The 26,784-nt window shown below is 32.5% G+C and overlaps 1 protein-coding gene and 1 long non-coding RNA gene across 2 annotated transcripts; both read left to right on the top strand.

Moving 5' to 3' along the window:
* Positions 1-296: 296 nt before the first annotated feature.
* LOC107929253 (brassinosteroid-responsive RING protein 1) lies at positions 297-838 on the top strand. The gene has a single exon (XM_016860624.2). The coding sequence runs from the start codon at positions 386-388 to the stop codon at positions 836-838; it is 453 nt and encodes a 150-aa protein (XP_016716113.1). The 5' UTR covers positions 297-385.
* Positions 839-19,813: 18,975 nt separating this feature from the next.
* Positions 19,814-20,523, top strand: LOC121215592 (uncharacterized). The gene is made up of 2 exons (XR_005911522.1): positions 19,814-19,938; positions 20,250-20,523. It is a non-coding gene; the product is annotated as an uncharacterized lncRNA (long non-coding RNA).
* The last annotated feature ends 6,261 nt before the right edge of the window (positions 20,524-26,784 follow it).

Genomic DNA, 26,784 nt, shown 5'->3' with positions numbered 1-26,784 from the left:
CACTAAGGGTTAGCCACTCACTTTTTAAATGTAAACACTTTTCAAGTACGAATACACCCTGAAGGTCATGTTGGGCCCACTAAAGTGTAACAACTTCATACTTGTTAAAATTCTTAGTCCCTTAATTATAATTTAATAAATGATAAAATTATATTTTAATCTCTCCAAAATTTATAAACTTTAAAAAAAATCTAATCTTTTTAAAATTCCCTTTTAAATTTACTCAAACAAATAAATTTAGTTTTTATATTTTAAAAACTTTTTTCTCTAAAATCATCACCCAAACCCACTCTAAAAATAACTATATAATGTGTTGAACACAAAAGCAAGAAAATTCATCACAAAAGAGAAATCTCATCTCACTCTTTTTTTTCTCCAAACGAAAATGAGCTTCGCAAAGCTACTTGACCTTCTCCATTACCTTGCCAAATTCATTTCCAATCTTTTACACTCTCTGCGTCTCCCTGGTTTCAGCCAACCCTACATTCCATGGCGTGACACTTTGGATACCGACACTTCCACCTTTGCCTTTGCTCTCCTCATCGATGAACACCTACCGGTCATCAAGTTCTCCGGCCTCATCGACCCGCCAGACAACTGCCCCGGCTGTTTGTGCGAGTTTGAAGGGGAGGATGAGAGTAGACAGCTTATGAATTGTCGAAATATATTCCATGGAAGATGTTTGGACTGTTGGATGGGATATGATCAACAAACATGTCCTCTTTGTAGAACCAATTTGGTTCCCCATGATATGGAAGAAACATTCTATGAGAAGCTATGGGGTCCGTCTGGGATCATTGAATTCTTTGTTGATTATCATCAAAGCAATGCTTTGTAGCCATAGCTGTCAACTTTAAAGAGGTACAATAAATAAAAAAAAGGGTAAATTACCGATAATTACTCTACTATAAAAAATTACAAAATGCTCTGCTAACTATTTTGGTTTGTCATAATTTGATAGCTTATAAAATTGATATAATAACAATTCTAATCTTAGCATGTTTTATGAGTATAAAAGATAGAGAGAAAATCCCACTTAAATTCATGAAACAAAAACTTGGATAAATCCCACATCTACCAACTCTATCCAATGCTAAGCCTTTCTAAATCCACTCATCTCAAACCTTTAACTCGACATTTAATTATTAGTGTCCAAATTTAAAGAACCAGACAGATTTTAGTCTTGGAGCGATTAAAGGGAGAGTGTTTTTTTGCAGTTACTTGCTGGTATATTTGAAAGTACAGGAATGCAGTAATATTTCAAGGAAAATATTGTAGCACTGAAATGATACGAGTTGAAACACTCGTCATTCACACAAGCAATGCAGCAGCAGCAGAGTTGAAAGAAGATTCATCCAGAACTATTGCCATCAAATAGAAGGCACCTTGCCACGGCTGGGTAAAAATTAATTCTGATGGAGCTACTGCAGAGAGTGGAAACTGTACAGCTGCAGGTGGCATTTTACGTGACTCGCATGATAATTGGTTAGCAAGATTTTGTCGATTCATTGGGAGAGGTTCTGCTCTAACGAATGAGTTATGGGCGACCTTCATGGTCTTGAAATAGCTTGGCAAAAAGGATACACCAAGATGATAATTGTATCTGACAATAAAAGTGCAATGGACATGCTAACGGATATGTTGAAAGTTGGCAACATTTTAGTAGTATGCGAGCGTCCAAGCCACAATGCAACAGCATACATGCAACATGCTAATGTCTATGGTGTATTTCGGTCATTCAACTTTTGTAACATGTGACATATGTTTGATTTGATTGTAACTTTTTGCTTAGCTGAGGTTCAGCCATGTACTTAGCAGTTTTAGTAGGTTTTAGGTTATCATTAAGCTGATTTAACAGCTTGGTTACTTCCCTAATACAAGAGGACCGAGAAGGACATACTACTGGTGTACCAATATCGTGCCCTCGATAAACATTGAGTAGACAAGTGCGGAGCAGATAACTGCTGAAAGCATCTAAGTAGTAAGCCCACCCCAAGATGATCAGTGCTATCCTATTCTAACTTCCCAAAGCTTCTGGTAGCACAGTCAAGACGGCAAGGAGTTTTATGTCCTTGCGGGGATCGAATGACAGAAGTTTTAAGAATTCTAGAGAATATGTGATTGATTATCCTTTTTTATGTTAAAAAAACATGAGAATATTTAACTGGGAATGAATTTCTTCACGAATTTGAAGTTTAAACGAGAGGGCAGGATGCTACACTGTTTTCCTTAATTTTAGCTAAAATGGTTTAATGCCAAAACACTTTAGATGTGATTGTGAAGAAAACCCAAGTAGGCCCCTTTTAAGGTTTGGTTGCTACTTTTTTCAAGTTTTTCCTTCAATAATCTTCCACATATTTTAAGTTTTATAAATGATTAAAACGTATCGTTTAATTTTATCCAAATCTTCATTTAAGCTTTCCAAGAAGTTCCCAAACCCATCACCAGTAAAAGCACCCTCGAAAGAAGGAGAATACCACATCGGCCAAAATCAACGAGGATTAGTTCTATATATATCCACTTGTCCTTTACCCTGAACGCCGAGCTTGGTAACGCTTGCTTGTGACCTCTGTGGGGGCTTGATGGAACAGGGGGCTGGCTTGCAGAATCAGATCTGGAGTTGGTCCAGATCTGGCTTGCCCGTTCCAAGCTAAGAGCTGAACCGAGGGGCTTGAGTGAAAACATTGAGTCTCGTGGTTCCTAAAGTGGAGTGTCACAGAGCAGCGAAGACCTCCCTCTCTTAGCAGTGGAAGGATAACAGGCTTGATCCTCTCTAATCTAACATGGTTCTGTGAGCTGATCCTAACTGGACCATCATCTTTTTTATTTTTATTTAACACAATCATTCATAACATCTATCAAATGAGAGTTTCTAATGGTAATTTCTGCAAATTTTTAAACAAATAACTAGAAGAGATTGAACTCCATATTATTTTATGTTTGCCTTTGAAAAGATGTGTAAACTTAGTTAAATTATTGATAGTAGGTTAATTTTTAACTAAATTTTAATCCAGTGGCATAAGGTTAAGTTATATATTCTTAACTCACTTTAACAGCCCGATTTTGAGTCTAGTCGGAATAGTGATTTTTGGAACACAAATCCGATGAGAAAAAATATAATGGCCTGAATTTTCAGAGGTGTCGGAACGATGATTTGAGATCACTAAATTCGACAAATGAGTAGAAAATATTATTAATTTAGTGAGTATAAGTTAAATGTGAAGTTAGAAAATTTTTTGAAATATTGAATAGTGCACTAGAAATAAATATTAAAATAATTAGAATCAAAAACGAAGTATTGAGACCTCGTAGATTTTAAACAGAGCCATAAATATTTTTATAAATATTTATGAAGTGTTAGAAAGTTAGTATTAAAGTTTCGTTAAAAAATTTTAACGTTCCGATAATTAATTGAACAAAAAGGACTAAATTGTAATAAATGTAAGATTATAGGAAATGATTAAATAGCTTAAATGATAAAAGGAAGAGGGCTTAAAAGGAAAATAGACCCAAGGTCTATTTGGGCTGGACGGCAAATGTACAAAATCAGCAAGAAAATAAGGAGAATTAAGGGAAAAATTGGAATATTACAAAATTTACTTAATAAGGCTAGGATTGAAGTGGAATTATCTAGATTTCTCTTTATTTTTCTGCATTCTCATCAGCTAAAACACCATAGAAGGGTTTCCTTAAGCTGGTTCTTCATATTTTTACTGCAAGTAAGTTCAATTCTTGATTATTTCTTGAAATTTCTGTGTTTTTGTAACTTTTACAACTAGGCCCACTTGTTGTATTCATTAGTTTTTGATTCTATGAAAGAAGTTGAAAGTTTCTATGAATACATGCTGGAAGTATGATGATTTAGGATGGAATTAGAGCTTTAAATTGTTCATATGCTGATTTTATTGAAAGAATTGAATAGAAAGTGAATGTTTGGGACCTAATAGTAAAAGAGTTTGAAGTTAGGGTTATATGTGAAAATTCTGAATTTCAATAGTTGTGAAATAACTTATAATGTCTAGGTAAAGTATTAATTGAGAAAATGGAAATCAACATTTTGGGGTTAATTTAGCAAGGACTGAATTGTATGAACTGTGAAATTTGGGGCAAAATGGAAATCAACATTTTGAACTAAAACAGTTTTGGACAGCAGCAGTGGTTTAACTTTGAAAAATCACAAAAAATTGTTAGAATTGAATTAGAGGGTGAATAAAATATTAAATTAAAGCTTATTAAGTCTAATTTCTCATAGAAGAAACGATGTAAGTAATGGAATTGTAAATTATGAGATATAATAAATTTTGTGAGACAATGTCAGAATGATTTCGGGTTCCCCTGTTCTGACTTTGGAAAATCATAAAAAATTTAATAAAAATAATTATGAGTTATAATTTATATTCTTAGAATCCTTAATGAATCTATTTTCAAACGAAACAAACGGAAACATCATCTAAATTCTATACAATCAGATAATTCATTTTTAGTGAAGAGTGGTCGGAACTGTCAGACAGCAAAACAGGGGAAACTTTAAAGAATAAACTGTACTATTTGGCTGAACCAAAAATTCTGAAAATTTTATGGTAAGAAGATATGTGAGTCTAGTTTTAGGAAAAATTAATGGATCTTAATTTGGAGCTCTTTATCTCTGGATAAAAACAATTTAGTGACTCTGACTCAGATAAACATCTTTGAATATACATGTGAGTGAATAGTGAAATTATAGTTAATGTTGTTTAAGTGTGTTATACACATTAAGGACGTGGAATGGAGAGGAGGAGGAGGAGGAAAATTGGGAAATATATGAATGATTTGTGTATAATTGGTCATATGCTTGATTATAATTGATAAACGATGAAATATAAATGATGCTTATATTTGTGCATTATTGGTCATGGTTTAAGCTCATGTGTGAAAATAAAGTTTCATAGTATGTGTGTATGGAATATTCGATATATGATTTGGCATGAAATAATGTCATGAATGATTTATGAATTAACACATGTTGGTAAGTGTGATACATGAATAAATGTTGTGCTCATCCATACTTATAATGCTTATGCTATATGTGTATTTGACTAACATATTTAGTGTACATGCTTAGTTTTTATTGACATCGGTGTCCATGCCAATCGAGCTAAAACTCAATTGGCTAAGTTATATTCTTTAATATACATATATTAGTTTTTATTATTTCGATCATGCATGAGTTTAGTTATATGTATCAATTACAATATATTATATTTATTTTTTTAAATTATAAATTTTCGAAAGTACTATGATTGAGTAAATAAAAATAAAATATTATGAATATTTAATTTTTAGAATCTTTATAGTTTGTATAAGAATTAATATAAGTTGTTGAAAAATATGAAACTGGTCATTGAGTGCCAAGGAAGTACCCAATTCCCTAGCACTGGAGTCAAGTGACCATTTCATATTTGAGTATTGGCAATTTATTGAACGGTTGAAATGGGTTGTGTTGATTATCTGGACATGGAAGAATGGATCGAATTAAATCACCCGAGAGAATCCCTTGTATCATGAACATTTGGATTGAATTGAAACTCTATGAGATTAGCTATCAAGAGTCTACGATTGATTTATTCTCTGTTATTATATTGTAAACATATTATTGTATTCCTGTTTTAATGAGATTATGATAGATCTTCTATGTTAGCAAGTTTCGAACATAAATTTATTTAAGGGAGAGATTTGTATAGGTTTTTGTATGAAGAGTTTTTAACACTTATTCTGTTCAAGATAAGGAATGTTTCTTTGACTGCAAATTGTTAGAAAAACCATTTGTGTTAATGTTTTCCTTGCTGAGTTCACAGGGGTGAATTTAGTGGTGAGTGTATTTGTCTTCAAAGTTCGAAAATGAGGAGAATCATCACGAGGTGTGTGAGAATTTAGGATAATTTGTTGTAACTGTTGAAAATAGTGGATATTTCTCACTGAACTAGACTCCACAGATGTAGAAAAATCGAACTATGTAAATAATTCCTATATGTTCTTTGTATTTTGGATTTTTAATTTTGGTGCCAGAGAAATGCCCACTTCCCTATCTCTTAATACTGATTTGATTTTGTGCTAAAAATACTGGTTTTAATACTTTAATTTGGCAAAGAGGTTCGACAATGTGTTTTCTTAGTCAAATCCTTCAATTTGGCATTGGTTATTACTGTCCAAATTGTCCTTTCTTCTAGTTTGGTTAAAATCTATTATCTTATCTTTAACCACAGTAGTTAATAATATTATATCATTGGATGACAGCATATATAAGACTTAATAATTGTTATAGTTGGTTGATGTGCCTTTTTTACTCAGTGGTCTCTTCTTGTGTGCCCATATAACATGCAAAAAATTCTTCTTTGTTTAAATACTTCTACGACCATAATTTACGGTTTTTAGCAAGTATTGTAAGTTTATTTCCATTCATTGCAGATCCAGAAGCATGTTGATGCTAGAAGATAGGAATTGGTATAATTTTGCAGGTAGCTTCAATCCACAGCGTTGAAATTCTTCATGCAATTCCATACTCTTGGGGTCATTTTGTTTATTAAAAGTTAGTATTGGGTGAACTAAAAATATATATGATCGTGACGTACGTCGATTGATTTCTCCATAACGGTAGTCGGAAAGTGTGTTGGCTCCTTCACACTTTCATTTAATTCCAGGTTTAACCCTTCCTTTGCATCTAACTCTACTCCTACTCTTATGTCAATTGGAGTAAAGATATCATCTTCGTTTCTCATGATCTCATCACGATCTTCAACTCTGAACTCTTGTTGAACATCCATATTAAACATGTCATATTCAACTATGGTAAGGTAGGTCTCCTATTCAAGTTTGGGAACCTCATGCTCGATCTCTTCCACTGGAGTGCTCATTTTAGCTCAGGTTGGACTACTTTCAATAATTGCTCCAACGTATTGGACATAGTAGCTTGGCATTAAGACATGTTATCCTCCAATAATCCAACCTGTGTAGCAAAGGATGGATCTTTAGTATACTCGTCATTCTCTAAAAGTAATATGGAGAATACAAATCATATGTAAGATAATTATCCAACCACCCTTGATTGTAGCTACCCATCTCGGTTACATGTTCATAGGAATCATAAGGATGCTTATATGAGTACTCTTACCTTCCAAATCATCATAACTCCAATGACTTGTCGAATCTTCATTCGTTGAGCTTGACCTCTTGTCAAATCTGTATTAGTCTCTCAACCACCTATAATCATTATTATTAAACATGATTAAATGAAGTCTTCAACAAGGTAAACAAATAAAATAACAAAAAAAAAAACACAAAACATGAAAGTAATGTACTATCTAATCCCTTCATTTTTTTATTACTAATATTGCTCTTCTGAAACAACACATTTACACCGTTACGATTCTTGACAACGATGCCAACAACTTGATCACGTTACAACATTCGTATGCTGAGCAAAGAATTAGCACAAAACATAAAGATTTAAAAGCGACTTTTATTGCAAGTGTGACAAAACATAAGAATTAGCACAAAACATGCTTTTGCTTTTATTTCAGACACTCAACTATTAAGTTTTTCGATTTAGTCACTTAACTTTTCGAAATTAAATATTTCAATCACTCTCTTGTTAGTTCTAATTCTAAAAAGTTCAATAAATTGAACCCTCGATATTAATTTATAAAATTTATCAATTTAGTTCTAATTTTAAAATTAAAAAAAAAGGAAAATATTTAAAAAGGATTTACTTAGTAAACTTATAAAAATGAATGATATATTAATTATTAGATTAGTAAGAGGGTTAACATTAAAAGGAATGGATATTATAGTAGTTGATAGTTAAATATTATTATTTGACTCTACTAGAACTGAAAGTGTAATTGAAATTTCATAAAAAAAATAATAAGTAGGCATTTTTATGAAATGTAGAAAAGAATAGATAAAAGTTAAAAAAGAAAAAAGAAAATGACAATATGGCAATGCTAGATAGGATAAGAAAATTGAATATGACTCAATAACATTTAAATGACTTGAGGTGATTATAGACACCATATTTTCATACTCAAGAGGCAATCTAAATACAGCAAATAGTTCAAAACTTCGTGAGACATCTAGGTCCATATTCAGTGTGGGTGTTAGAACATTGAGAGGACTTTTCCCTAATACAAGAGGATCGGGAAGGACACACTACTGGTATACCAGTATCGTACCCACGATAAATATTGAGTAGCCAAGTGCAGAGCAGATAACTGTTAAAAGCATCTAAGTAATAAGCCCACCCCAAGATGAGTGCTCTCCTATTCTAACTTCCCAAAGCTTCCTGTGCTAGCAAGGAGTTTTATGTCCTTGCGGTGATCGAATGACAAAAGTTTTAAGAATTTAAGAGAATATGTGATTAATTGTCCTTTTTTATGTTAAAAAAACATGAGTATATTTAACTGGGAATGAATTTCTTCACGAATTTGAAGTTTAAACGAGAGGGCAGGATGCTACACTGTTTTCCTTAATTTTAGCTAAAATGGTTTAATGCCAAAACACTTTAGATGTGATTGTGAAGAAAACCCAAGTAGGCCCCTTTTAAGGTTTGGTTGCTACCTTTTTCAAGTTTTTCCTTCAATAATCTTCCACATATTTTAAGTTTTATAAATGATGTAAAACGTATCGTTTAATTTTATCCAAATCTTCATTTAAACTTTCCAAGAAGTTCCCAAACCCATCACCAGTAAAAGCACCCTCGAAAGAAGGAGAATACCACATCGGCCAAAATCAACGAGGATTAGTTCTATATATATCCACTTGTCCTGTACTGTAATTGCCGAGCTTGGTAACGCTTGCTTGTGACCTCTGTGGGGGCTTTAAGGTGATGGAACATGGGGCTGGCTTGCAGAGTCGGATCTGGAGTTGGTCCAAATCTGGCTTGCCCGTTCCAAGCTAAGGGCTGAGCCGAGGGGCTTGAGTGAAAACTTCCGAGTCTCGTGGTCTCCTAAAGTGGAGGGTACTGCGTGAGGCTGGTTTCACAGAGCAGCGAAGACCTCCCTCTCTTAGCAGTGGAAGGATAACAGGCTTGATCCTCTCTAATCCAACATGGCTCAGTGAGCTGATCCTAACTGGACCATCATCTTTTTTATTTATTTAACACAATCATTCATAAGTTTCTAATGGTAATTTCTGCAAATTTTTAAACAAATAACGAGAAGAGATTGAACTCCATATTATTTTATGTTTGCATTTGAAAAGATGTGTAAACTTAGTTAAGTTAAATTATTGATAGTAGGTTAATTTTTAGCTAAATTTTAATCCAGTGGCATAAGGTTAAGTTATATATATTCTTAACTCACTTCAGCGTATTTGAACACACATCCTCTTTTATTGACATCGGTGTCCATGCCAATCGAGCTAAAACTCAATTGGCTAAGTTATATTCTTTAATATACATATATTAGTTTTTATTATTTCAATCATGCATGAGTTTAGTTATATGTATCAATTACAATATATTATATTTATTTTTTTAAAATTATAAATTTTCGAAAGTACTATGATTGAGTAAATAAAAATAAAATATTATGAATATTTAATTTTTAGAATCTTTATAGTTTGTATAAGAATTAATATAAGTTGTTGAAAAATATGAAACTGGTTATTGAGTGCCAAGGAAGTACCCAATTCCCTAGCACTGGAGTCAAGTGACCATTTCATATTTGAGTATTGGCAATTTATTGAACGGTTGAAATGGGTTGTGTTGATTATCTGGACATGGAAGAATGGATCGAATTAAATCACCCGAGAGAATCCCTTGTATCATGAACATTTGGATTGAATTGAAACTCTATGAGATTAGCTATCAAGAGTCTACGATTGATTTATTCTCTGTTATTATATTGTAAACATATTATTGTATTCCTGTTTTAATGAGATTATGATAGATCTTCTATGTTAGCAAGTTTCGAACATAAATTTATTTAAGGGAGAGATTTGTATAGGTTTTTGTATGAAGAGTTTTTAACACTTATTCTGTTCAAGATAAGGAATGTTTCTTTGACTGCAAATTGTTAGAAAAACCATTTGTGTTAATGTTTTACTTGCTGAGTTCACAGGGGTGAATTTAGTGGTGAGTGTATTTGTCTTCAAAGTTCGAAAATGAGGAGAATCATCACGAGGTGTGTGAGAATTTAGGATAATTTGTTGTAACTGTTGAAAATAGTAGATATTTCTCACTGAACTAGACTCCGTAGATGTAGAAAAATCGAACTACATAAATAATTCCTATGTGTTCTTTGTGTTTTTTATTTTTAATTTTGGTGCCCCGCTTCCCTATCTCTATTTCCAAGCACTTAGATTACTTTGCAAGCAACAATTTAATAATTTCATAAGTTAAGAATAAAATATTAATATTTAAAATAATAATGATATATTACTTAAAAATGTAAAGAGGAGACAAAAGTTTATTTAAAAAATATTATATAAAAGAATAATGCTAAAAGGAAGCTAATGCCATTGGGTGTGATGTGAAACGGTTAAAGTTCCTAGGAAATCTCTGTATTATAAGGATTAGATCGCATTAATCCCTCTGTTATTAAATGGGTCAATTTTATTTTTATATTAAAAATGTATTAAATAAATTTAATTTGTAACATAATTAATATTTATTGTATATAAAATGTTTTAAAAATTAGTACTTTTTCAATTGGAGGTCAATTTCAAACAAAAAAAAATTTACAAAACTATAAAAAAACTTTAAAAATATTAAATAGTAAATAGTGTATGGTGGGTAAAAAAAGTTGTGGCTGGGAGATAGGCGATGAAGGATTGGGGGATCGATGTTTGTTTTTGGGAGGATGTATTGGTATGCGACAAATATATTATTGCATGTGTAAAGCCATGTTAGCTTACTATTTTCATATATCACTCATAAAAAATAACTAATAGATTTAAAGACTGCCATTTGCATTAAGATTAAATTTCGAAATTTGAAAAAAATTTGCTATTTTTTTTCCCTGCTATTCTGCTTTTGCCTTTGTTGCGTTCCGTCTCTGCTTGTTTTGCAGGTGTTTGTTGCGGGTTATTGCAGGTATCGTATGAGGATGTGGCACGGCTCAGTGCGGCGCATGGAGGCTACGGTTGTGGCGGCTGGAGAGAGCGGCGCTAGAGGCTGCTGTTGCGGCGCTCGTGCTAGGGCTGAATGCCTAGGGTTTCTGGCATTTAGTTTAGACCAGTTGGGCCAGGGTATTGGGCTTAACGGGTTGGGGATATTGGGTTGTTTTTTTGGACTGATTTGGGCCCTATTAGGCCTGCTATAATGGACATTTGGACTTTATTTATTTATTTATTTATTCTGAAATGTATGTGGGTTTTAGTAGTTGGGCTCGGGCCGGGCAAAATTTGGGTATTAAATTTAATAATTTTAAAAAATTAAAATATCATACAACAATATGACAATATTATTTTTAATTCTATTAAATGGGAAATTTGATTTTTAGTGATGGTATTTTTCTTAAAATTTAAGGTAGGAACTTAATCCGTATATAGTGTTTGTATTTTTCTAAAACTTCGATTTAAAATTTTAATTCGGTGAAGTCAGGTTGTATTTTTCAAAAATACTAAATAACTTAAACCCTAAACCACAACCCCTATCCTGAAAACCATCAACCGTAAACTCTATTCCTTAGACCTTAAACCCTAAACCCTTAAACCTTAAACCCACAAACCTTAAACAATAACGTATAAACCCTAAACCCTAAATTGACCTAGACCCACTTATCCCTTCAACCCAAAATCTTAAACCTATAAATTATAAACCATGACCCTTAACCCCTAACACCTACACCCTAAGCCCCAACCTCAAATGATAAACCACAAACCATAATACATAAACCCTTAACCATATCCCCTAAACCTTTAATCATAAAACATTAACTATAAACCCCTAAACCCCTAACCCTTAACCCTTTAACCCTAAACACTTAAACCTTAAACCCAACTATTACACCGTAATCCCTAAACCCCTAACTCAGCCATATTCCTTAAACCCTGAATCATAGAACATATATAAACCTTAAATCATAAAACATATATAAACTATAAACCTTAAATCTCAACCCTTAAACAATAAACAATAAATTGTAAGGCCTAAATCCATAATCCCTAAACCGCCAATGCGTTTAAAGCTCAACAAAAAAAAATATTTTGCTTAACAATTTGCGTCGCTTTTAAAAAAGCGTTGCTAATGCTTGAATTTTGCGGCGTTTCTACAAAGCGCCACTAATGTCTCTAAACCTCCACAAATAAACGACACCGTTTGCTTAAATCTTTTTGCGGCGCTTAACAGAATGCGCTGCTAATGCTTGACTTCTGCGGCGTTTTTAAAGTTACACCGCTAATGTACCTAAACCTTAACAACAAAATGTTGTCGTTTGCTTAAAAAATTTTACGGCGCTACCGTAAAAGCGCCGCTAATTATTGAATTTTGCGGCGTTTTTAGCAAAGCGCCACTAATATCTCTAAATCTGAAAAAGAAAACGTTGTCGTTTGCCTAAAAATATTACCGCTAATGGTTGACATTTGCGGGTTTTTAGCAAAGCGCCACTAATGTCCCTAAGCACAACAGAAAACGACGACGTATGCTTAAAACTTTTTACGGCACTTCCTCTGAAGCGCCGCTAATGACTTACTTCAGTGGCGATTTCTTTGAAGTGCCACTATTGTGTCTAAAACTCAACAAGAAATGTAAGTTATGTAAGTTATGTATTATGTATTATGTAAGTAATGTAAGTTATGTAAGTAATGTATTATGTAAGTTGTGTATAACATTAATTATGTAAGTTGTGTATAATGTAAGTTAGGAAGGTTATGTATTATGTAAGTTATGTAAGTTATGTAAGTTATTTAATTTATGTAAGTTATGTAAGTTATGTAGGCTATGTATTATGTAAATAATGTAAGTTAGGAAGGCTATGTATTATGTAAGTTATTTAAGTTATGTAAGTTATGCAAGTTATTTAATTTATGTAAGTTATTTAGAAAAAATTATGTAAGTTATGTACTAAGTTATGTATTATGTAAATAATGTAAGTTAGGAAGGTTATATATTATGTAAGTTATTTAAGTTATGTAAGTTATTTAATTTATGTAATTTATGTAAGTTATGCAAGTTTCTATATGTGTAAGTTATATATTGTATGTTATTTCAGTTATGTATTATGTAAGTTTATATATAAGTTATGATATATATTATTGGTAAATTTGAGTTATGTAAGTTATGATATGTGTAATAACAGATTTTGCCCGGGCTTTAAGGGGCCAATTTACAATCAACCTATGTGGCCCAATTAAAAACAAACTGAGGCCCAAACCGAATAGTGGCCCAAAACTGATCCAGGAAATCCTAGGGTTTCCAGGAAGCAACAGTGTCGCAACCGAGCCAAGGCCGAATCTCCCTGATCTTCACCTGCAAAATAAGGAAAGAAATCAAACAACATATGGAAAAAATCATAGATTTGAGAATCAAAGATATATCCAGATTTACTCTTTCTTTGATTTGTTTTCATTCGACTATAAAAGGACATCAAATACATTGTAATAGGGATTGGAAAATCGAATAAAAAATCAAGGCTTTACTTTCGCAACACAGAGAGCATAGTCGATTAAAAGGTTGATATTTGCATTGCTATTTTTATTTTCCGTTATATTTTTTTATTTATGTAATAATATAAATATAAAAGGAAGGAAAACACATTTATTTGAGCCCTAACCACCGCGGACGGTCGAGGAAATCGTCACCGAGGACTGACGATTGGAAGCCGGAGGTTTCTTTGCTTCTGGGGGCCCATTCGTCAATATTTCGCGAGATTTGAGCCCGGATCTAGGCTCAGGAGGTTAAGAAGGTTAAAAGGGGAATTTTCCCTTTTCCCGGCCACCACGGACGGTGGTACTGGCGCCGGAGATAGACGGCCGGCACGGTGGCCGGCGGAGGTCCAATGACGGACCGATGGTCGGAGGACTGAAGGGCTGAGAGGTTTTTTTTTAAGGATTTGTTTTTTTTTTAAAGTAGGTTTTGAAATGAAATTTGGGCTTTAATTTTGGCTTAAATAGCCAATTGAAAACGGCGCCGTTTTGAGGGGAGGATCCGAGCGTCGACCCGACCCGGACCCAGGATCTGCGTGTTTTTATGCGGAGGGGAAAATTGCACCTTTAGCCCCTCCGCCTTTAAATGTCTTTATAATTAGGTTTTTTTATTTTTTTTAAATTCGCCCTGTAATTTATTTTAATTTCAATTTAACCCTTCTTGAACGACACCGTTTTAGAGGAGAAGGGAAAATTATCCTTCCAGCCCCTCTCTGTAATTCGCGCGTTCAATTTGGTCCTCCAGACTTTATTTGTTTGCGGATTCACCCCTATTTTTTTATTTCCAACCCAATTTAGTCCTTTCTCATATTTTTCTTAAAATCAGTATTTCTAATATTTTTTATGAAATTATTGTTATTATTATATGTATATATATAAATATGTTTCTTTTGCATGTATTTACACCTTAGAAAACTAATATTTTTCGTATATTTTAGACACATGTTTTATTAATTTTGATATTATCTTAATTATTTTAAACTTATATATTTTCATGGATGTATGTATATTTTTATTTATTTCAGTTATTTGTCTATTAATTTATGTTTACATATTTTTATTATCTTGTCCATTTATTTGATATTTTGCAGGCCATTATTTTATTTATTTGTTCATATATTTGCATTATTTCTATGCTATCGTAGTATTTATTATTGCATTATATATTTAATGTAGCAAAACATTACATTTTTTTACTCGATTTTTAAAATAAAAGCTCATTATTGGGAATTCAACACGTTGTGTCCTAACGTATTGGATGTGACGCATTGATTTCTCGAAATGAAGATTTTTTTTAAAAAAATCATAAAGGAAATTTTTCGAGTTTGGGATTATAAAGGAATTGTGCCCTAACGTATTGGGTGTGATTTCTTAAATCTTGGATAAGCGGATGTTCTTTTAAAGTGAAGGAAATATTCCGAGTTTGGGATTCTAAAGGAATCGTGCCCTAACGTATTGGGTGTGTTTTCTTAAATCTTGGATAAGTGAATGTTCCTTTAAAGTTTTTCATTATACGAATATTTTGACCTAACTCATTTTGGAGGAAATTAGAATGTTGTGCCCTAACGCATTGGGTGTGGCATTTTTGCTTCTTTGAATTGAGAAGGGTCTTAATACGTAACGTTTTAAGTTTTTTTAAAATTATATTTTTAAAATTTTCGACCTTAAGACAATAATTAATTAACTAGGTACCAATTTTTTGGGCGTAATGAGGGTGTTAATCCTTCCTCATACGTAACCGACTCCCGGACCCGTTTTCTAAAATTTGTAGACCAAAGCCCTTTTTTAGGTGATCTAATCACACCTCAATAAAAGATTGGTGGCGACTCCCAACTTTCATTTTTTTTAAAGTCGACAACCTAAAATTTTTTGTTTTCAAAAAAACGGTTTCGACAATATGATTGATAAATTTTGAAAAAAATATAGATTTTAAATATATATTAAAAATGTATATAAATATTTATAAGTTATGTAAGTTATATATTAAAAAATTTGGTTATGCAATTTATGTATTATGTAAGTATATCACTTTTATACTTCTTATTTATAATTATTTTTAAAATTTAAAAATTGTTTACTAATAAATTTGAAATATAGGTTATATATCCAATTTACATTTATTTGATAAGTTATAAAATTTATTATTAATAAAATTGGAATATAGGTTATATGTCCATATTAATATATGTTATATTAAAAAGATTTTGTCTTATAATATATGAGTAATATTTGTGTCCCAAATTGATTGCGTTTTTTTGCACGAAAGGTTGCGTACATGGTTCAAATTCAAGTAAAGGAAAATATTTTCAGTAAATAAAATCGAACACATGAAATACAATTTGAGATTTAAGCAAAGTCTAAATTCGGTATCCGTACATGGTTGATTTAGCAGCAAAAAACAATAAAATGTACCATCTTAGCAGCAAAAACCGATAGAAGGTACAATCTAATTAGCTGCAAAAACCAATTAAAATCCTTTATATCCTAAATCCAAAACCAATTAAATTACAAAACCTAAATTATGTTTTGTAAACTTATGCATCATTTAATCATTTGAAATATATAATTACAACGAACCCGAATCAAATCTGAACCTGAAACAAATTTACATGAACTAAAAACTTTAAATCAATTCAGTTCACAATTGCAATTATATTTGATTTCAATTTGGATCTTTACAAACCAAAAATACTGTATAATATTTGCAATTATATTCCATAACCGAAATTAATTCAAACACTTAGTAGAAAGATGGAGCAAAAAACATCTTGAAGACCAGAACAATAACCAGAAATAAATACAATAAGCAGCAACATTAACCACAACGTGCAGCAAAAAAAGAACTTGCAACAACATTAACCTCTAACATTAACCAGAAACATTAAGCAGAACTTCCAGCAAAAAAGAACTTGCAGCAGCATTAACCAAATACCAAATTAAAACAGTCCCAACTACAAATATACCAAATATAAAAACAATCCAAAATCACATGTAAATTTATAAAACGAAAAAACAAATAAAATAAAGGATAAACTAACCTTCTGGTTATCTACCCTTTCTATGTATTGCTTCAAACCAGTGAGAGGTACCAAATTTGCAGACTAGATTGCTAAAACTAAATTGCTGCAACCAAAGGAAAGAAAAAATTAACTAAGAAAAAACTAAACTTGTTCAACTTGATCACTAAAACATATTTAATGAACTTAAGTGAATAATCGACTGTCAAATTATCTAAATCAAAATATTATAATAGCGTATTTTATATATAAAATTTTCTTAAATTTTATACTGATTAAACCCTAAATAGAAAGACAAAACAAACGTCCTGACTCCTTTAAACAAAAACAATTAGAAATACAAAACAAGGTTTAGAATATGCTGCAAAATCATTTTTAATTTCGAAATTAACTTTAACCACAAACAAATTAAAAATATATATATCAATACAAAAATTACTTCGGCATTCGAAAGCATACAATTTATTGTCAAAATGTAAGACAGTTACTGCTTAAAACCCTAAACAAAATAAATTGGTAAAGCTAGAATTAAGAGAAAAAAATTTCGTACCTTTACGAAGACGGAGAGAAAGTAAATCGGGCCGGATCAGATTCCACGATACTCGAAAATGAGACTGTTTTATGTGTTCGGAAACCCTAAAACCATGGACGAACATCAATGTTAACGATATTGAACCCTAAACACGAAAAAAAAGGGGAAATGAAACCGGTTCATGCTTACCCAAAAAACATAATCCCCACTGTTCGTCTTCCTCTAAATGCTGTGAAGAATTGAATAAATAAACCAACGAAATGAAGAATCGAATAAACTAAAAGACTTAGTGAATGTCTGGAATTAGGGAAGTGGAGGAGATTTCGAAAGGGAATTAGGGATTTGGAAGGGGAAGGAAGCTGAGTTTAGTGGCTGGGTGCGGGAAAGGGGAAAAAAATGTGATGCCAAGCAGAACGGCGACGTTCTGAATAAGTGAACTATTCCTCATACGAAACAGCGACGTTCTGAACATTTTGTAATACACAGTTACGGCGTTTTCAAATAAAACGCCGCTAAAGCTTACAATTTGTGATGTTTTAAATAAAAACGCCACTAAAGAGTTAAAATCATTTAAGAAAATGACGTCGTTTTCGTACACACAATAATTTATGGATTTGCGACGTTTCTATAAAAAAACGCCACTATTGCATACCTTCTGTGGCATTTTTATGAAAAAAGCCACTAAAAATCAAATTCCTGTAGCCAAACGGCACCGTTTTACATAATTTTAAACACATTTTTGCGGCGTTTCTGGCCCAAACGCCACTACTGTAAAAATTTTCCAAATCTTTAATGTCGAAACCATTTTTAAGTTTGAAAAATGGGGATCGACTTTTAAAATGAAAATGGGGAGTCGCCACCGATCTTTTATTGAGGTGTGATCGGATCACTTTGAAAACGATTTTAGGTCTACGAATTTTGACAAAATTGGTTCGGGAGTCGGTTACGCACGAGGAAGGGTTAGCACCCTCGTAACGCCCAAAATTGGTACCGAATCGATTGTTTAATGTCTTAATATTGAAATTTCAAAAAGATTTTAAAATACGATCCTTTGAAAAGAAAACTTGAGTAAAATGAATTGGGCGATGAGATTCACTTAATTCAAAGAAATAAATCGTCACACTTAGTAAGTTAGAGTGCAACATTTTAAATCCTCAAAATTAAGTTTATCTCTTGACTTTTAAAACCTATGCATTTTGAGAAGGATATCCGATTATTTGGGTCAAATAAGAAAATCAAAGCCCAGTAAGTTAGGGTTCGATTTCATGAAATTCCTAAATATGGAACATTGCTTTTATCTTTAAAATCCTCGTCTCGAGAAAATAACATGTCATATCCAATGCATTAGGACACAACGTGTCGAATTCCCGAGAATGAGTTTTTATTTGAAATTTGTATGTTTGAAAAAAATTCGATTATTTAGATTCGACGAGGAAAAATGGAACCCAATACGTTAGGGCTCAATTCTCTCGAGGATTCCAAACTTCGAGTATTTTGAAGATTTTCGAATAAATAATTTTGATATTTAAACGATATGCAACTTTTGAATGAAATAAAAGGCGGGTGAATGATGACGTACAACATAAAGGATGGTTTGTAAATAACATCAAATAATCAATAGATAAAATACAAACAAGCATAGCAACAATTATCTCAACCACATATCATACAAATTCCATCATTGGCAAGCAATAGAAAACTAATTGAAACCAAGCAAATTTACATAAACATAAATAGAACATACAAATTTAAATATAACTTAAGAAATAAATAGCGTGAAAGAAAGAGAATAATCATTGATAAACCGTACGCGAAAATAAATCTAAAACAAATAATACATATATGAGAGTTTCAAAAAAGGAATCCAAACATAGAGTTAAAAAAACATGTGAAATATAACATTCAAAATAGTATATACTTAACCTAAAAGAGTATTACGTACTAAATAAAAAATAATATAAAACTGACAACATCATGTGAGGTAAAAAAATAATTTTAATGAAAGTTATATGTATAATATATATATATCGTTTAAAATTGAATAATATATTACCTATGTACATATATATAATAAAAATGGTCTAAAAATCATAATAAATAATAAAGTAACATATATACATATAGATAAATAGAAACATAATCAAATATAATAAGAAGAACAATAATAAATAGTGACAAAAATAATAATAGCAATAATAATAAAAATAATTAAATGGTTTAAAAAATGCAAGAGGGACTAAACAACAGTTAGAACAGAACTAAAGGGCCACGAATATAATTTAAAAAAACACGGGGGGCTAAGCTGCAATTCGCAAATTACAATGGGGCCAGATTGGAAATTATTCCACTCCCCAAAACGCAACACCTTGACACAGACTAAAATGCGACAAATTAAAAATGCGGGGCAAAAATTAAAAAGTAAAAGAGAACCAATTTTAAGATCCTACAAGAGCAGAAGGACCTTTTGCGCAATATGCCCAATGGTCACAAAACGCGCGGATCCTTTCCCGGGTCGAGTCACACACGAGGGTTGCAGGCCCAAAACGGCGCCGTTTAAAAGCCACTGAATCAGGCAATACAGCGTCGTTTCTCATCTCCCCACTTAACCCAACATTAACCCTATTACCTTAATAAGAAAAGAAAAGAAAAAGATAAAAAAAACTAAAAAACTCCTCTCGTCCAGAGTCGCGCCGCTCCAGCACCCTGCTCATCCAGCCCAGACTCCGATTGCAGCGAAGTGAGCCGAGATGCGGTGCTCCCACCCCCGAGGTAAGTATCTCTTCTTCTGTTTACTACTTTTTTTTTACCTTCGAATAATAATAAAGAAAAAGCAAAAAAGAAAAAAAATGCAGAGATAAAATAGAAGAAAAAAAAACCTCTAGAACTCCGTCTATCGCTTTGATTTTTTTTTATATTCTATTGAATACGTAAAAAGGATCCTTTTACAAATTCCAAAACAGCTTTTATATAGCCGTGAATAAAATCAAAATTTACAAGAATTTTTTCTAAAAGTTTGCTATTTTTTTCCTCTGCTATTCTGCTTTGGCCTTTGTTGCGTTCCGTCTCTGCTTGTTTTGCAGGTGTTTGTTGCGGGTTGTTGTAGGTATCGTACGAGGACGTGGCACGGCTCGGCACGACGCATGGAGGCTACGATTGTGGCGGCTGGAGAGAGCGGCGCTGGAGGCTGCTGTTGCGGCGCTCGTGCTAAGGCTGAATGCCTACGGTTTCTGGCATTTAGTTTAGACCAGTTGGGCCAGGGTATTGGGCTTAACGGGCTGGGGATATTGGGTTGTTTTTTTTGGACTGATTTGGGCCCTATTAGGCCTGCTGTAATGGACATTTGGACTTTATTTATTTATTTATTTATTCTAAAATGTATGTGGGTTTTAGTAGTTGGGCTCGGGCCGGGCAAAATTTGGGTATTACATTTAATAATTTTAAAAAATTAAAATATCATACAACAATATGAAAATATTATTTTTAATTCTATTAAATGGGAAATTTGATTTTTAGTGATGGTATTTTTCTTAAAATTTAAGGTAGGAACTTAATCCGTATATAGTGTTTGTATTTTTCTAAAACTTCAATTTAAAAATTTAATTCGGTGAAGTCAGGTTGTATTTTTCAAAAATACTAAATAACTTAAACCCTAAACCACAACCCCTATCTTAAAAACCATCAACCGTAAACTCTATTCCTTAGACCTTAAACCCTTAACTTTTAAACCTTAAACCCACAAACCCTAAATAATAACGTATAAACCCTAAACCCTAAATTGACTTGGACCCACTTATCTCTTCAACCCTAAATCTTAAACCTGTAAATTATAAACCATGACCCTTAACCCCTAACACCTGCACCCTAAGCCCCAACCTCAAATGATAAACCACAAACCATAATACATAAACCCTTAACCATATCTCCTAAACCTTCAATCATAAAACATTAACTATAAACCCTTAACCCTTAACCCTAAACACTTAAACCTTAAACCCCAACTATTGCACCGTAATCTCTAAACCCCTAACTCGGCCATATTCCTTAAACCCTGAATCATAGAACATATATAAACCCTAAATCATAAAACATATATAAACTATAAACCTTAAACCGCAACCCTTAAACAATAAATAATAAACTGTAAGGCCTAAACCCATAATCCCTAAACCGCCAATACGTATTATTTTGCTTAACAATTTGCGCCGCTTTTAAAAAAGCGCCGCTAATGCTTGAATTTTGCGGTGCTTCTACAAAGCGCCACTAATGTCTCTAAACCTCCACAAATAAACGACGTCGTTTGCTTAAATCTTTTTGCGGCGCTTAACAGAATGCGTCGCTTAACAGAATGCGCCGCTAATGCTTGACTTCTGCAGCGTTTTTAAAGTTGCGTCGCTAATGTACCTAAACCTTAACAACAAAACGTTGTCGCTTGCTTAAAAAATTTTACGGCGCTATCGTAAAAGCGCCACTAATTATTGAATTTTGCGTTGTTTTTAGCAAAGCGCCACTAATATCTCTAAATCTGAAAAAGAAAACGTTGTCGTTTGCCTAAAAATATTACCGCTTATGGTTGACCTTTGCGGCGTTTTTAGCAAAGCGCCACTAATGTCCCTAAGCACAACAGAAAACGACAGCGTATGCTTAAAACTTTTTACGGCACTTCCTCTGAAGCGCCGCTAATGACTGACTTCAGCAGCGATTTCTTTAAAGCGCCACTATTGTGTCTAAAACTCAACAAGAAAACGAAGTCGTTCGGTAAAATCTTTTGTGGAACTTCAGGAAAGAGCCGCCACTAGTGTCCCTAAGACGGCGTATGCTTAAAACATTTTCCGGCTCTTCCTCTGAAGCGCCGCTAATGATTGACTTCAGTGGCGCTTTCTTTAAAGCGCCACTATTGTGTCTAAAACTCAACAAGAAAACGACGTCGTTCGGTAAAAAATTTTGTGGCGCTTTGGGAAAGCGCCGCTAATACATGATCTTTTGCGGTGTTTCCTTATAAACGCCACTAATGTCATCAAACCTAAATCAAAACGGCGTCATCTGTTAATCAGTTTTGCGGCGCTTCTGTAAAAGCGCCGCTAATGCTTCACTTTTGCGGCGTTTTGTTTAAAGCGCCTCTAATGTCTTTGAAGCTGACCAAGAAAACGGTACCGTTTACCTAACTCTTTTGCGGCGCTTTTGGAAAATCGCCGCTATTGCTTATAATTTGCGGCGTTTTTTAACACTCGCCGCTATTGCTCGATTTTTTGCAGTGTTTTGTTTTAAAACACCGCTATAGACGCCGGTAAAGGCCTCTTTTGGTGTAGTGTCTCTATTTCCAAGCACTTAGACTACTTCGCAAGCAACAATTTAATAATTTCATAAGTTAAGAATAAAATATTAATATTTAAAATAATAATGATATATTACTTAAAAATGTAAAGAGGAGACAAAATTTTATTATTTAAAAAATATTATATAAAAGAATAATGCTAAAAGGTAGCTAATGTCATTGGGTGTGATGTGAAACGGTTAAAGTTACGAGGAAATCCCTGTATTATAGGGATTAGATCGCATTAATCCCTCTATTATTAAACGGGTCAATTTTGTTTTTATATTAAAAAATATATTAAATAAGTTTAATTTGTAACATAATTAATATTTACTGTATAAAAAATGTTTTAAAAATTATAATTTTTTCAACTGTATATCAATTTCAAACAAAAAAGTTTATTTACAAAACTATAAAAACTTTAAAAATGTTAAATAGTAAATAATGTATGGTGGGTGAAAAAAGTTGTGGCTGGGAGGTAGGCGATGAAGGATTGGGGGATCGATGTTTGTTTTTGGGAGGATGTATTGGAATGGTGATGTTCCCTCGACAGATACATTTACCTGATTGTATTTATTAACTGTTGACAAATAAACTTCTGTTGTTGAGGTGTTTATTATACGTTATCCACTTAAATAGATTATGTCAACCCTTAAAAAGGTACTAACAAAAATGTCGAGGTTTCGTTCAGATTTTGGAGATGATATTATTAAGAGTAGTCACAAACTTCGAACCTGGACCGTAAAACGGATATGAAGTATAGAAAAAAAATGTCAAGATTTGATGTGTGATAACTAAAAGGTTAAGTTCTATTATTAGTACCTTTATTATGTGTAAGTTGTGCATTTAATACTTGTACTTGAATTTGGTCATTTCAATCCGTGTACTTTTAGAATTTTAAAATTTTAGTCTTAATAAAAAATAGCAATTAAATTTATTAAGTTAAATTCTGCTATTTTCAAAATTTAATGCAACAAATATATTATTGCATGTGTAAAGCCATGTCAGCTTACTAGTTTCATATATCACTCATAAAAAACAACTAATAGATTTAAATACTGCCATTTGCATTAAGATTAAATTTCGAAATTTGAAAAATATAATGGCTAAGAATGATTTAGTTGGAGAATGTGGGCTAAATCTATAACTTTAAGCATAATACATGACTAATAGTAGAATTTAACCAAACAAATTTAACTACTACTGTTTGGTCAAGACTAAAATTTCAAATTTTGAAAAGTAAAAGGACTAACATTGATCAAATTAATTAAAGTATAAGTACTAAATCCACAACATAAACAAAATATAGGGTCTAGTAGAGAAATTACTAAAAATAAGCTTTAGCTATCATTGGTAACTTTCTTTTTTTAGTCACGATTACTATTGGAATTTATTTTTTATAACTAGCCGTTAAATATGTAATGAAAAAATGATATGTCAGTATTTAAAATTGACATAATAGTAATTCTATATTCTCGATATTTACTAAAATCCTATCACATGCATACGCGTATAGAAACTATAGATTTAGAACACAAATGCATATGGAAACTAATTAATAATAAGTGAAAGATGTAAGACAATCAAATTAAAAAATATTAGATTAACTTTTTTATCATTGTGTTGTCATCATCTTTAGTCGGTGTCGAGTTAACTTATGACACTATCTCAATTAAATATATTATTAATATATATAATTGATGGTGGTAATAAAGTGTGCATAATAAAATTAAAATGTACAAAAACTTTAAAATAAAACATTAGTTGAGTGGTAAATTAAAAGGTTTACTATTGTATTTGGCATGGGTTTGAAACCTACCACATCCATTATTTTATAGATTTTTTTTAAATAAAAAGATTAATTTACCTTCAAACAATATAATTTATTTAATTATGGAAGGGCATTTCCATAATCTCTCTAATGAGTTGGTGCTCGATTAACTTGCGACATCAACTCAATCACGAGGCTAAATAATAATAAGATAATATACATTATGTCAATTTAGTCTTATATTTAAGAAATTTAACTCTCAACATATACATATTATGTAATTTGGTTTTTTTTTTGTTTTGCTTTTCTTTATAACCCTTTCACCTAAAAAGTTAAAAAATAAATTTATGAGCTAAATTTGATTAAAAATATACAAAAATAGAAACACCTAAAAATCTAATATAATAATTTTCATCTTTTCTTATTTTTTTTAAAATTAACCCTTAATATCATAAAGTAAGCAAAATTGTAAATAAAATAAAATAAATTACAAAATGCGTAAATATTGAGAGTTAATATTTTTAGAATCAAGACTAAATTGGCACAATATATAAATGTTGAAAATTAGAGTTGTTATTATATCAATTTTATAAGCTATCAAATTATGACGAACCAAAATAGTTAGCTGAGCATTTTATAATTTTTTATAGTGGAGTAATTATTGGTAGTTTACCCTTTTTTTTTATTGTACCTCTTTAAAGTTGATAGCTATGGCTACAAAGCATTGCTTTGATGATAATCAACAAAGAATTCAGTGGTCCCAGACGGACCCATAGCTTCTCATAGAATATTTCTTCCATATCATGGGGAACCAAATTGGTTCTACAAAGAGGACATGTTTGTTGATCATATCCCATCCAACGGTCCAAACATCTTCCATGGAATATATGTCGACAATTCATAAGCTGCCTAATCTCATCCTCCCCTTCAAACTCGAACAAACAGACGGGCAGTTATCTGGCGGGTCGATGAGGTCGGATAACTTGATGACCGGTAGGTGTTCACCGATAAGGAGAGCAAAGGCAAAGGTGGAAGTGTCGGTATCCAACGTGTCACGCCATGGAATGTAGGGTTGGCTGAAACCAGGGAGACGTAAAGAGTGTAAAAGATTGGAAATAAGTTTGGCAAGGCAATGGAAAAGGTCAAGTAGCTTTGTGAAGCTCATTTTAGTTTGGAGAAAAAAAACAGAGTGAGATGAGTGTACAAGCCCAATCTGAACCCTTCCCAAACCCATTACAAGACAGCCCACTAGCCTAACCCAATCGGCCCAATAAGCCCAACCGGCCCCAAACCCAGTCAGACTAGGGCAGAAACCCTAGCCCCCTGTTGTGCCGCACCTGCTCCTGGCCGCCTCACCTGCCCTCTGTTCACAGCCGTCACCACCCACTCCACTGCGCCACCTGCTCCAAGTCAATCACCTGCAAGGAGAGAAACAAACACGCAACAAGGGAAAAAAAGAAGCAGACAACACAAAACAAGAAAATATTAAATCTTTTTCTTTCTTTTTGATCTTTCGCTATAAAAGCCGAACATAAAGAGAAAAATGGGATGGTTTTTTTTTCGGGAACAGTGGGCTTTTCTTTTCCTTTTGGTAGCATTTACAGAAATAAAAAGCAAAAAGTTTAAAGGTGATAAGCAGGGTTCTCTTTTATTTTCGATTTCTTCTTATATATTTTTTTTCTTTTTGTTTATTTACTTATATACATATATAATATAAAGAGAAAAGTGTAAAAAAAATATATACCTTTTTTGAAGTTTTTCGGCCACCGTGTACGGTGGCCGGCGCGACGCCGTCAATGGCGGAAGATCGCCGGAACCCATGGCCGGATTCTGGGCTGAGAAAGGGAAAGGGGAGAGATTTTAAGAGAAGGAAAATTTTTAAAAAAGAGGGCTGAAAGTGAAGTGTTTTGAAAAAAAACTGGGTTTAAATAGGCTTTTAAAACGACGTCATTTTGGGCAGCCTTCTCAGGCACCAAAACGGCGCCGTTTTGATCTGACCCATTGGCCGACCCGACCCGCTCCTGGAGGATCCGCGTGTTTTCGACGGAAGGGCTAATTGCACCTTTAGCCCTTCCGCTTTTTAATGGTTTTATAATAAAGTCTTTTATTTTTTTTAATTTGGCCCCGCGGTTTTTGCGCCTATTCTAATTTGGTCCTGAACGAAATGGCGCGCTAAAGGTTGGGAATATTTGCTCAATCAGCCCTCCATTCTTCGGGCGCATTATTTTTTTTGTCCCTCGGGACCCCTTTTTTCGTTTATTTGCATTTTAAGCTCCAAATTTCGTCTCAAAATTCGATTTAGCCCTTTGTTTTATTATTTTTAGCTATTTTATTAATAACATTGATAAATTATATATTATTATGACTGTTATTATAGTTTGTTATTGTTAATATATTATTGTTTGTGTTTACTTATTTAAGTTTAAAGTGTAGGTGTCTTATTATAGTTATTATTATATAATTTTTATGTTTTATAATCCATATATATGTAAATCCATATACGTATTCATATTTTTATTTTTATTTTCTTTCA

Source organism: Gossypium hirsutum, chromosome D03 (assembly GCF_007990345.1).
Source record: "Gossypium hirsutum isolate 1008001.06 chromosome D03, Gossypium_hirsutum_v2.1, whole genome shotgun sequence".
Taxonomy (NCBI): Eukaryota; Viridiplantae; Streptophyta; class Magnoliopsida; order Malvales; family Malvaceae; genus Gossypium; species Gossypium hirsutum.
This window is presented reverse-complemented; position numbering and strand designations above follow the sequence as displayed.